The sequence below is a fragment of the Cyclopterus lumpus genome, chromosome 22, assembly GCF_009769545.1.
Source record: "Cyclopterus lumpus isolate fCycLum1 chromosome 22, fCycLum1.pri, whole genome shotgun sequence".
Taxonomy (NCBI): Eukaryota; Metazoa; Chordata; class Actinopteri; order Perciformes; family Cyclopteridae; genus Cyclopterus; species Cyclopterus lumpus.
Genome location: NC_046987.1, coordinates 6,939,098 through 6,952,952, shown reverse-complemented (window position 1 = coordinate 6,952,952; position 13,855 = coordinate 6,939,098). Strand labels below are relative to the sequence as shown.

Sequence of the window (13,855 nt, the reverse complement as noted above, 5' to 3'; positions counted from 1 at the left end):
GCTCTTCAGTATGACCATTATTAATCATAAATACTCATCACCTTCTTTCCAGCCAATCGGACGCTCTCAGCCCTCTCTGTTTTTGTTTGATTTGGCCAATGACGTGCCGTGAAAGCGATCCTCCCCAGTAAAGCCAGCCACGGTTTGACCATTTTGACTCCCCGAACCGGAGCGAAGCAGAGCAACCACATCTGGCAAACGGTTCTCACATCTGGTTTGTATATCGGCTCCTTTGCACGGCCGTCTACCACAGAGTCGGATCGCATACCTCGGAGACATGGGGAGAGATGAGCTGCAGACCCTCCACTCCAGGGAGGACAAGCTGGACGATGGTGAGCAAGTTCATGTTCAGAGGTCAGACGCACGAGGCAGGAAATGTCACTCACTGACAAAGTGTCCAACTGTGAAGAAGCAGTTGGTTTTATCGGGGCTGAGGACTTTCTACTGCACTTTGGATTGGATTGTGTTGTAGCAGTATCTAGAAAGAAAAACATATATACATATATATATATATATATATATATATATATATATATATATATATATACATATATTCATCTAGGTTTAAACCTTACACAATAAAACAAGTCAACTAAACTTGAAGGCCTCGGGTCTTTAAAGTGGGTGATCAAAGAGTTTAGCATTCACAACACAGCAGACCAGTGGCATTTAAATTAAATTCAACATTAAAAACTTACTTTGATTAAGTTGAAGAATGGCATTTGTGTAATGATACATTTTAACAATCAGAAAGACAAAAGAAGTTCACTCATGGAGTTTGGTCCTCATCTGTGGGACTTTGTCTGCTTCATGTAATGCAATACTGCCCTCTTGTGTCCAGCCTGTATTCTGCACTTCCGAGGACAACTGATGCCTTTTTAGTAGGCAGTATTAGGAGCTCATGGCAATTGCTGTCATTTAATATCTAGAAAAGATCTAGACTATAATGTACAGTTTTTATCGGTTGCTTTGACACGGTTGTCATGATGCTCACGTTTCTGAAAACAGTGAAATTCACGCATTTCGTGTTAGTTCACACGGAATTAAAATATACAAGTACAAATATCTTTACTTGATCTACTAATAAAGTCAACTCCTGCGATCACCGGGATTTTAAAAATTAAACCCAAACTCAATCTTTTAATTGAATTAGTACCACTCATGTCACAGACACATGTCATTGAAAATAAAAATGTCATAACCAGGTTAATCATTTTAAAAATGGTCTTTAATTTCATGCAAAAGAATTCCAATAGTCGTTGTTCATTACAAAATGTTTGCATACATATAAGACTGTTGTGAAATACTCTGATCTCTATATCCAAAGCGACACTCACACATGTGGTCATTCTTACCACTTTCTGAACCTGCTGTTGATCTCAAATCACAAACTACTGCGTATCGTACATTTGGTTCTACATGAGGAGCTCCTTTCTCATTCTTAAATTCGGTTTTCAAAGCAAATGTATTTTAACCTGAATAATACAGAAAATAAATTATTCTTTCCATCACGTTTCCCTTATTTTTTGGGTAAACCCCATTATTTATGTGCACCACAATTATTTAACATTTAAGTTAAAAAAAACATTCCAAGATTGAGCAGAAGATAACACTTTTCAAATATCTTTGGTTGATAACATTTTTAAAAGACCGTTGGGTTTCCCGTTTTATTACTGTAATGCAACCGTTTACATTTATTTAATTTTTGTACCAACTTAGTACACTCGCCTTAAAGTCATTGACTTCATGAGTGTTCCCACAATGATTCTGCCCTCTGGTTTTGGATGAATCCTCAATGGGATTAATAATGGCTGACAGGGGGAGACTCCCTGTAAAAGTAATGAATTAAAACTGCCATCAGGCTGTGCCAGATTTGCCTGAACTTAAAGAAAGGCAGTAGGCCTTAGGATCCGTGTATTTTCCTTTTCCAGCTCGAAAACACAAGCAAAAGAACGACTACCCTATTCACAAGAAGCAGCTGCTTTATCTTTGTTTTTAAGACCCTTGTTGTAAACTTAAAAAAATACAATTGTCTAAGAATATATCTCATCACTTTGTACATAAATGCACTATTTCAAGGTTTCACAGTTTAGAGAGGCGGGCAGCGGAAGAGGAAATAAGGTAAACGCAGAAGCAGCACTTTGGTACAACAGAAGCAACACAGTGGTCCAACACATTTTGAATATATTGGTTTTCAAACTTGCATGGAGCTTTTTTTTGTGCTGAAAACAAGCCAAGTGTGGCCCGAGTTTACCCGCAGCCAATCAGTGAACAGTCCCGTGACGTGTCGCCCGATGTGACAAAGGATTTCTTCTCGATTGAAACACATAAATACGCCTCCGGGCCGCAGAAAACATGAACTATTTCACAGCTGCCTGGTGTGTTTTCGGCATTAAGACGGTTACTATTTGAGCATTTTAGGAACTCGCTGGGTTTTAAGTCAAAAGAGGGATCAGAATCAACCAATTGTTTCTCGTAAAGCTTTACATTTTTGCACACAGTTATAAATTACAACTTTCCAGACCATAGGGAGAAGAAAAAAAATCACTGTTAAGACATTTTTTCTTCTTTATTTGTTTACAAAGATCTAAGATAAAATACTTTTTCAAACATATTCATATATGACTTTGCCCAAATCTGGACGACAGTATGAGCATATTAAGGGCTATTATTTTCTACGTGTTTGTGTGTTGCAAGCTGGTTGGTGGGGCTCCTAGGCTGTTTTCTTACAGACATGGATGAAGTAGCACGGGGCCTCAGACTGGCCCGGGACGTACGTCTTGAAATCTCCGTAGACATTGTGCTCCATTTTGCCGTTGAAGGCCCCCTTCAGTAAAGCTGTGAAGCTCTCCAGACAATGAGGGTAGTAGGACAAACGGAATTTACTGAGGAGGACAAAGCATGCACACGTTAGAAATAGTATCTTAACACGACTGTGAAGGGGTTCAGAAAACAACGTTACAAGAGCCTTCACAGTGGAAGAACAAGCCAGACTGGAGGAGAAATATCAAATGTTCACACAAAACACCTGCGAGTGAAAAGGTGAAAGGAGAACGGGTCACACAAATGCATGGTGACGCCTGAAATCCATCCTTTGAGGAATTGAATGCTAGAAAGACACTGATCTGAAAATGCACTAGAAGGACAAGCATCAGGAAGCTTGACGCGTGTAGCTCTTATAATATTGGCAGTTAGGGCAAGGTCATTTATTTATATGTAACACTTCATATACAGTTGCAGGGCATAATGCTTTAGCAGACTGGTTCACACGTGTACAATATTAAAAGACTACATTGTCCATTTACTAATTACGGAGGCTATATAACATGATGGAAATATGAGGAAACTACGAGGTGAAAACGGAATCGCAGTAAACAGGAATTGACTGCCAGTGATTTGAAATACGTATAAACTTAGTTTCACTCTCTGAATCTATTTTATGTTAACAATAAACACTCATGAGAAACTGTGTCATGCCTTTCTGACTTCTTTTGTCTCCCGGTAGGTATAGTTTATGCAAGCGCTGTCTATTGGAGAGAGAAGTCCAGGGACAGTGTTAGCCCCGCCCCTAGTTGTTAGCCCCACCCCTGGTGCAGTGTTAGCCCCGCCCCTGGCACTAATCAAATATTAGTTGCTCGATGCTTTTTCAACCGAGAGGCCGCTGCTTCAGGTCACAATGTCAGACAAATCAGTGAACTCCAAGGTTCTGGACCCAAGCAAATGATATATTGTGTTTATGTCAACACTGGCAGGCAGTTATTGTTGACTGTGAAAATGCTGCCACATCGTGGTTTCCCGACATGCCCTTGCAATATACGCGTATATATTTCTATCAAGTTATATCACCTCCATGAAAAGAAAAAAAATGGCTGCTGTTCCCCTTTAACCGAAACTCCCCAGCTTGTAGCTCGAGAACTTGCATGTCGTACGCTGCATTCAGTGTTTGGTGAGCAGAACCGGGAGCAGAGTGTCGCTCTACCTGACTTCAGGAAGGTCTTGGATGGTGGCCTTTGGCACGTGGATGGTGTAGTCCAAAGTGATCATGTGGGGCTTATTGTCGAGCCACAGCACCGAAGTGGAGATGTCCTGAGGTAGATCACTCTGCAACGCACACAGTTATGAAACAGGCTGGTTTAGTACGAGGCACCAAAACACTTCTCACAGGCCGTTCCTCTTTCTTCCGGGGATGACCGAGCGACAAACAAAACCAGGAGGCAGCTCTTCCTGTTGTGAAGCAGGACGAAGTTGGACCATGAGAGCAGACTCTGGAATTACAGAGGTATCACAAGTGGATTTTACACTCGCACACGACTGTTGACTTAGTATTTTTGTTTAGGCCTCCCAGCTGGTTGGTTCTTACTTTCGCTAGATTAAAGAATATGGAACTTGTTTTGTGGAAAATAAATCAAATATGCCTCATTGCTGTTGGCAACTGCTGTTATATCTTCATATTTCCATATTACATCTTTCCACTTTTACCAATAAGATGAGTTAATAAATTACAGGATTGGTTGTTGACTTACATTTTTCAAATGTGCATTTTAGCTACAAGGCAGATGCCACACATCATTGTAAGCCACATATGAACACACCAAACTTATTATCTCTGTTTGCCAAAAGTCTTAAAAGCTGCCAATCTCATCCTCATTTCCTTCTGCTTTCCTCAGGCCACTTTCATTGAAAATCTCACAATATCCGGCAGGCTCTAGATAGAGATTTAGGCCTTAAACTAAGCCGCTGCTAGGGATGGTGTAAATAAACCATTCATAAGCAATTCTGTCTGTCCAACTCCTCTTCACAAAGCAACGGAAAGTCAGATATAGCAGACTTTTAAATTACAAACTGCATTTTTTGTATTATTCTGCGGATGGCCTTTGTTCCTCTTCTTTCAATCATTCCAGAATCATGAAACAGCCTGTTCATTTAACAGGCTGTTTCATACACATATATCTATATATATATAGATATATTATGCTAAACGTTAAGCCTGATATTTTAACAGGTGAGTTATATAAAAATTCCCCCGTTTGTCATTAACTATAGAGATGAACTACAAATGCTAGAACATGGAGCTCTCTGGAGATTCTCGCTTTTGGAGCCACTGAAACACTGCCGGTTTTTGGCACTTCCAATTTTTATTTTGTATTTTTTCAGCACCGGAGGTTTGCCTCTTGGGACAGACAATAAGATGATTTCTTTGAAACACAAAGGACTGATCCCACTCTGGCTTCCCACCAACGAATGCAGCCTGTTTGTTGGGAGAATTTGGCCATGACAGAACTTTGGCACCTGCACTTTTATAAAAGTGATCAGAATTTTGAAAGATCGTTCTGACGCCATCCAGAAACCAAAAAGCGCTACTGCATTTGTAGATATCAACAGTCTTATCAAGAAAAGTCAGTTGACAGCACACCAGCTGTTGGATACAGGGCACTACGGCTGGATGGGTTACAAAATGTTCCATTCAATGTCAATGTGCACCACTGTGAAGGAAACATTCAGTTTAGTACCTTATAGTAGATGTTTTTGCCCTGTGGGGCCCGGCCGGTCTCGAGGATGAAGTCGTAATTACGGTGGTCAATGATAAGGATCCCTCCTGGTCTGACCATACTGGCAATATTCTGAAGGGCCAACTTTTGGTCACTCTGGTCCCCTGAGAGCGATAACATGAACACCATCAACGGAACGATCTTCAATTAATTCACATTGTTAGAATAAGATTGTGTTGGCGTCTTGACAGCAGTGAATCATTAGCATTACTTCGAGGACGGATTGAGTTGGGTTGGAGAAAGTCTGCAATGAATCCCATATATATATATATATATATATATATATATCACTCTTTTTTCCCCTTAACGTTAACGAGCAAATTCAAGAACAATGTCTTTGGAAAAACGTATTCCTTAAGTAATGGTGCTGCACCTTAACCTCTCACGTACCTTTAAAGTCGGGTAAGTGGGCAAATGAGTTACCAAGGCAGATAACGGCATCAAAGCCGGGCCCTGGTTTCTGAATATCCTCTGATAGCGTCAACCAGTTGGCCTCTTCAATCACTGAGGATGAGAACAAGAGGGTCAAAACAACACAAACACAAAAAGAGGAAAACACCAGGATGCCACCTAACGGTAACTAACGGACACTGCAGTGATTTGATTCAACAGGATCTAAAATGCCGTGCACAGTTATCCTACAAAGACACTGGTTTAAGTTACTGTTAAGTGCTTTGAAAATTCAAACATGACAATATGATCTCAATAAAAAGAAAGATGGCGTACCCCACTGGTCAAAAGCTGCTTCTTTTCTTCTCTCCCATCTCGACTTCAGTGCATACTTGAGCATTTTGTCGCTGGCATCCACGCTGACCATATTAAAGCCCTCCTCCACCAACATGATGGAGTCAACTCTACAACATAAGACACAATACAAGTTCAGTCTAAAATAGCGGCATAACCTCAAGAGCTCTGCCAATAACACACTTTGGACTCTCATTACACTGAAGTCTCTTGTGCGCTTTCATATATTTCCAAATAGTTACTAGTTGTGAGTTAATGTTCAGGGCAAACGATGGTATGATTAATGGGCAACAATACGCAACAGCACAGAATTACATTTTAAGTGGTTCACTTGTAATTACCCAAACAAAAAGAAAAATGTTAGGCAAAGCAAAAAGCACAAAAAGGAAATGATTAGGACGATGATGACATTGATAGAAATATTGATCTGGCAGCTTATTTTGCTCTTGCATGAATCTCCACTAACGCTGATGGCAGAACCACTGCACATTGAGACAGTCAAACATAGGGAGGCCATTTGTGACCTCATTCCACTGGGAACGTGTTCAGGTCGCCCCAGACACACTTTTACTATAGAATGGGGTTTCAAGTCTGTGTTCTCATTTTCTCCATATCGGATCCCCAGCATCCATGTGAGAGATATTAAGTTTTACAATGTCTACTTTTTGGGAGATGCAAATGATTGTGGTGTCAACCAAGAGTGGAAGATTATTGAACCCTGTAATATTTATTCGGCAAATAGAAGTGGCTGTAATTACTGCTTTTAGGTGATTAAAAATATATACTTTTCAGGAGCCCATTCTGCAGACGGCTCAAACTTAACTGACAGCTCACTGAATGGATGCTTGCATGTAAAATGTTGTTGTACATGCCAATAAATTACAAAATATGTGAACATATTGCATCGAGCAAACAGAAACGCCATTTGGGAGGCTTCATGGACAGGTTCAAGTATTTTGCCCGCTTGTCTGAGTTCAGTCAATGACCTTGCTGTTGTTTCAGGGCACACAAACATTATCAGCAGAGATAAACAGACTGCATGGAACCAGTCAAAACTCCATACGGCAACCCAGAACCAGTTTATCAACCACTAAAACCTTCATCTGTTATCTCACACACATTTACCATGTTGATTAGAATGTGCTTCAAATGTGGATAACGTGGGCGTAAATGTCAACATGTATAGAGATTTACTGAACAACATCTCTGTCTTGATGCTTTTGTTTTTGGCCCCATAAGAGTTGAAACATAAAAGCCCTTATAATCCACAACCTGAACTGGGGGTCCCAGCTCCAGACTGCTGCCACAGGCAGGAACTGCCACAGTGCCAGGTGCAACTCTGCACTTTCATTCATTACACTCTGACCCAATCGGGGTCGAGTCCAGAGTTTAAAAGGCCTGGTTGAAATTCCAGGACGGTCAAACTAACTTGCTTATTTATAAATCTTATTTCTTATTAAACAAAATGGGAATATTTGCTACTTTTACATGATAAATGATCCAAACCTGAAAATAACTAATTTAATGCAGGTATTCTATTTTTCTGTTACAAGTACCAGAAAGTAAAAAAACAAACAAAAAAAACAATACCGTTTATTTAAAAAACTGAAAAAGGAGAAACAATGGCATTAGTCACATTTTACAAAAGTAGACTGCTATGGAGCTGCACATGGACATGTACTTTACGGTGACACCCAGTCAGAAACTTGGAGGGTGATTATGAAAGCCCGATTTTCCCACGTCACTAAACTCTTTATGTGCATAGCCAGTGCACCATTGGGTGCGGTGTTCAATTCGGCATACACAGCACATCTTTTGAAACCTAAACTTCTCAATACATCACTGATTTTACTCCAGTTGCTACTCGTCATAGCTATTACGACTATTATATTGAAATAACAGAGACTTGATGTATACAACTAATGCCGAATTAAACACGGGGTTGTGCAGATATAGAACATGCATAAAGGTTTGGACTGACTGTGTTATTGCTGCTGATACACGGGCATTCGTTTAATTGACCAAATGTGCAATGTAGTTTGGCGAGACGTTCACGTCAGCTCGGATTTAAAGCCCACTGCAGAGTCGGCCTGACATTACCCTGTTCCGCACGCTACATCCAGTACTCTCCGCACCCCATGCTCTCTCAGCAAAGACAACACCCAGCTCTTGTACTCCTGCGTCCTACTCTGCGTGTCTCCGATGTACAGCTCCCAGACTTTCGCCGCTTTGCCGTCGGCATACTGGTCCGGAAGACCCTCGGCGGCAACGCCGAGAGAGCGGGTCCTGAACACGCCGTCGGCTGACATGCTGCTGCTCGGTCGAGTGTCGTGTCTCAGCTTCCTCGGCACAGGAACGAAGTCTTCAACAACCGGACTGCTTTGCGTGGGCAGGAAAACGAGCTACTTGTGGTCGAACAGGGCTGTCTCCACATGCTAGTCCAGATTCCGGTTGTTATTATATATGTCAGCGACGAGAGGAGGCGGGGGACAAACTTTAACCCAATGACACGACGCTTTGAACTTACGCCTTCTTTCTGATAGGATGAAACAAGGGCCTCCACTTCGAGGTCCCTGACTAGGTAATGTAATTATTCCCCTAATTCAGCCTCCCAGGATCATTTACACTCTACTTTGCAATATAAAGCAACGTACAACCAGGTCGATTAGATACTTTAGTTACTACATATCTGAGGTAAGTCAGCCTGCTGAATTATCCAGAATTAGTATTTAGCAAGAATTAGTATTTAGCCAGAATTAGTATTTAGCCAACCTATAAGGCGTTGCCTGTAAGGTATTGCTCAGGGCGCCATAACTTCAGGAAATCCTCTCACTCAAATTGTATCGTTCAATTTACAGCTTGGCATGAAATAGAGGCTTTAAAAGTTTTACAAACTTATAGCAATGAAGTTAGCAACATGATATGGTTTATTTGCAACTGTATGCCACAAGATACATTATATTGTACTTGTTTTGGCTAGCACTTATCTAAATGCAGTTGGTGCAAGTACATAAACAACTCTGGAAAAACAAAAACAACCTGAAACAAACAAAAAAAATGCATAAAACCAAATTAAGATCAAAGCAACACAAATGTAGCCAACACAAAGTTCTCTCAGAGGGGGTCTGCCGTGCATAAAAGACAACCCAACCTTTTTTTATTTTATTTTATTTGTATCCCTCTTAAAAAGGCTACTCCTTCTGTTATGATTGGCTGACTGAGCTCATGACGAACCATGTGTTGACTGAGAGAAGTGAGGTTGTGTCAGCCTCAACCGGTGCCATCCAGGTTAGGTTTGTACTACCCAGTCTTATCAACACAGCTCTCTCCGGGGCAGAATGGGTTCACACAGTGGCCTGCAATTGTAGTTCAACCAATAATAATAATTGTGAAAACAATGATCTACTCTCGGGCCGTTGCACGGCTTACTGGTTAAGATGGGAACCCATTCTGTTAATTCTGTGACTTATAAAAGAAAGCATTATGCAATTGGCTTTCTATGTTGTTCTTTGCCAAGCCCTCATACAAAGCACAGTACAGATGGCAGCAGTACAAACCTGGCAGATCATTATTTAAGGGAGATATCATGATGTGATGAATTTATTCAATATGTTCAGTATATTTTAGTATATTTTGGAACTGCAATGGGACGTTATTCAGAATGAATTGGACGTTGCCTTCATATGTAATCATTGTTTTCATTAGTATGCAGTTGTTTGGTTTTCATTTCCGAAGCACATTGCGAGATTTCTGTCACCACTTATCTTTGCCCACTTGTTTACTATGGTGTTTGTTCATTTGCAGTCTTGTTGTCTTATTGATTAAATGCTGGAATTCCTGTTTAGTAGTGGTTGTATCGGCTTTGCTTCTTATCTGGGAGAGAAGAGGAAACACACGATAGATCCAGTGACATAAAGGCAGCGCTCACTGGCACTCAAAGTCTCCTCTCCTATTTAGATAAATTACTGGGAGTTTACTATCGCAGAGTTGACGTGGTTGATTATTTAACTTGTCTAAAAGATAACCCCTGTCAGGTCCCAGTTGCCATCAGGTGTCATAACATTATCAATACTTTCAATTTGGGAATTATAGGGAGTAGGTATCAGCTGTAAGTCCTTTTAAATAGGAAGTATTTGGTTATCGGAGAAGTGCTATCAGTAAAATATGTGTCAATAGCAACATTTAGTGGCAGCTGTATGGAACTGCAACACGATTGAACTAAAACAAAACAAAAAAGCCCAGTAAAAAATGTATACTGCAAAATAAATACTTAATTTGCACACTCTGTAAAACTGTACATCGAAGGACGCCTACAGGAAGAGATGGAGAAGCGAAGGCAGACGCTTCTCCATCTCTAGAGGACGCTCCAGTGAGAAAAGCTTGACATATCTCAAAACAGTGAGTTAAGTCTGCATAAGAAAGTCATTATGTACCTGGCTGTAGAAAAAAGGAAGTAATTACGGTTAATGCAGCCGGTTGTAAAAGATGTTTAGGGATAATGAAGATAATGCAACAGACCTGACAATCTGTCACTTTCAACACGCTATTCTCAGGGAAACCGAAGCTGAAATTGATCTAGAGCTGGACCATCTGTTTAGCAGAGAGCCAACGATGCTGCATAATACTTTGTTATATTGCAGCATGTAAAACCACATAGGATTTGAATCTAGACATGATGCAATAAGCCATTAGAGACAATATGACTTGTAATAATAACAAAAATATGGGTGTTAATATCACATTAAATATAACTTGGTTGTATTCAACTGTCCTACAGTGGTTTTTTAAATGTATTTGAATTTAATTTAATTTAAAGGTAAATAAATGATCACTGGTGGAAATCATTTTATATTTTTTTATTTTCTGTGTCCATCCTGTGACATTTGAAAATGTCCTCCAAGAAAACAACCTATATTTTACTTTTGGAAATGTATTGTCTGGAAAAATGCAGGTTGTCTTACTAAAGGTCTCCCAGTATTGAATTTTTCTCAATCAAACAGCACGAGAAAAAAACAGTAGATGGCGCTCTAAGAACAAAAGTGGTCTTGTTATGAATTAATTCATATTTTATTTCAGTAAATTAACAAAAAATGATACTCAAAGTCACCATCGTGGTCCTTATTGTACATCATTTCACAGACTTCAAAACTCATTATTTACAAGTTAAACCCATATGCACACATATGCATGTGTACTCCGTAAAGACAGGGCTCAGGAGAACACAGTACATTTAGTTTAACATTTTAAAGAGCAACCAAAGGATTTCCATTTTGCGAGACCTTTCTTTCTAAACATATGCTGAACTCATATAAAATAACAACAGTGCAGACTTTACACCAAGCAGTATATCCAAGCGACCTCTCAGTTCCACCAACAGCAGCAACATGATAACACACTACTTGTACATAAGTATGCTCTTTATAAAATTACATATATGTTGTGTTAAGATGTTTATCTTTACTTCATCTTTTAATTATGCAGATGAATAACTCAGTGGCCCAGTCCACCCACTTCTGAAATACCTACTATAAAAAGCTCACCTTCATTCCACGTATTTATATTTACTAGTATTCAGGTGCTCATCGTGGTTCAGACTGGATTTAACACTCAATATTGTGCGCAGGAACAGAAGGCTGCTGATTGGAGTTTTGTTCTCTGCGCTTCTGACGCTTCACAACATAAAACCTGATCACAACTACGAGCACCGCCACAGCCACCACAGCCAGAAGCCACATCCAGAGGAAACCTCCAGCGGGCACTGAAGAAGCCCTCAGTGTTTGATCATTGTTGGCTGGTTTAACAAAGCCTGAGGCCAAGGGGGTTGTGACAACAACACTTCCACTGCCCTTTCGTTCGATGCATTTGACTTGGTCTTTCAGCACAAATCCTTCTCGGCAGGAGCACACGAAACTTCCAAAAGTGTTTACACACTCCTGCTCGCATCCGTCGCTCACACATTCATCAATGTCCTCGCAAAACATTTCACTCAATACAAAGCCGTCCTGGCAGAAGCATAAACCAAATGCGCCTCCCTCACATATCGCAGGACATTTCTGCTGTGCACAGTGTATTTTGCACAGCCCGGGCTTCCTGCTGTCTGGTATATATCCTGTGAAACAAGAGCATATATAACCTCCTTTTACCTCTGTGCATATTTGCTGACAAGGAGCACCTGAACAGCCTTCAGAGTCCTGGATAACATTTGGGTCTGATAATTCCCGTGCCTGGCATGCATCTTTGTGCTTCGTTTTGCACAGGAAGCCATCGGTTTTGTCTGAGCACAGCCTCTCGGTCCACTTCTGATCCCTGGAAAGGGACACACAGCGTGGAGAGCAGACTTTAACGCTGTCTTTCCAGTGGCTGAAGTCTGGACTAAAGCTTCTGTGCCTGCTACCAGACGTCCACTCATAGCCTCTCAGTGGAGCTGAAAGGTTGCTGCAGGAGACAGCTGGTAAATGCAGTCCAATCCAGAAGTTTCCATGCAATTCTTGACTCAAAATGTCAAGTGTGCTCTCATCTGTCTCGGACTGACACGTCATCAGTTCTCCCTTCCTGTCGCGGCACGCTTCCTCGGCTGTTTGAAAATCCACTCTGTCCCGGTTTACAGTTATGCAGTCACTCCCGGTGCAAAAAGGCCTGCAGGCCACAGTCTGCTTCATGGCAAATCCTGGCTTAATAGATGGGAAAATAAACACTGACATCAAAATAGTCATTGTCACCGCCTTCAATGGCTCAAATGTAGTCAGTTTCAAGCAGACCATGATGTCGTGCTGTAGATACTCTGATAATGTTGGCTGACTAAAGTTATGGAGATCTTAGAGTCAGGGGCTAGCAACTCAGGAAGGAACCACCCACCAGGACAATGACAACGTAAAAGACAGGAAGGAAATGAGATAAAGTTGGACTGCTGGGTTTTTTTCCACGGTTGATGAAGGCAAGGATCTACATAATGCAATAACAAAATCCTATTCATATATCAGAGCAAAGTATTCATTTAGATTTTCTCTCATAGCACTTCTTCATCGTCACATTACATACAGTATTGATTTTATACTCTATGTGTTTATAGATAAATTATATTTACACCAGCATCAGATGTGCAAACTCCATTCAACGGGAAAAATGAAAGATCGTTATCGCAGGGCCGTGTGGTATTGAAAGGTGAACATACTGTAAAAAAAAAAAACGTTATGTCATTTAAATCATGCGATAAAAACAAGAACGTTCTCGGGCCTGGAGCTGGTCACAGGTTAAGTGAACAGATATCGGTGCATACGTTACTCAAGCATGTATATCGGTAAAATGGCAGAACATTTGACAAGACCAAATACAAAATGAGCTGACTTTCAACATTACATCCTGGGCCAACTTTTTTCTTGTTAAACTCAAATAAATCAGTCCAAACTACCCCAAGTTACCCCTGATCACATCCGAAGCTACTTCTTTTCAGATTCACAATTTGTCTTTCGATTTTTCCCATTTCTGTCCGATCAGTGCTTTGATAATTTCTCCAACAACACATAGCCTAATGTAGGGAGGTTGCAACAACATAAATTACATAA

General features: G+C 40.6%; 1 protein-coding gene across 2 annotated transcripts; it reads right to left on the bottom strand.

The window, feature by feature from the left end:
* Positions 1–1,210: 1,210 nt before the first annotated feature.
* gnmt (glycine N-methyltransferase) lies at positions 1,211–13,823 on the bottom strand. Of its 2 annotated transcripts, none has more exons than XM_034563220.1 (6): positions 12,437–13,823; positions 6,276–6,403; positions 5,940–6,053; positions 5,511–5,653; positions 3,980–4,101; positions 1,211–2,885 (listed from the first exon to the last, which is right to left on the bottom strand). In XM_034563220.1, exons 1-6 carry the CDS (start codon positions 12,700–12,702, stop codon positions 2,714–2,716), a joined length of 945 nt encoding a protein of 314 aa, XP_034419111.1. In that variant the 5' UTR covers positions 12,703–13,823; the 3' UTR covers positions 1,211–2,713. The 2 variants fall into 2 exon arrangements, with proteins under 2 accessions (XP_034419111.1, XP_034419112.1); XM_034563221.1 differs by lacking the exon at positions 12,437–13,823 and adding an exon at positions 8,394–8,784.
* Positions 13,824–13,855: the final 32 nt, after the last annotated feature.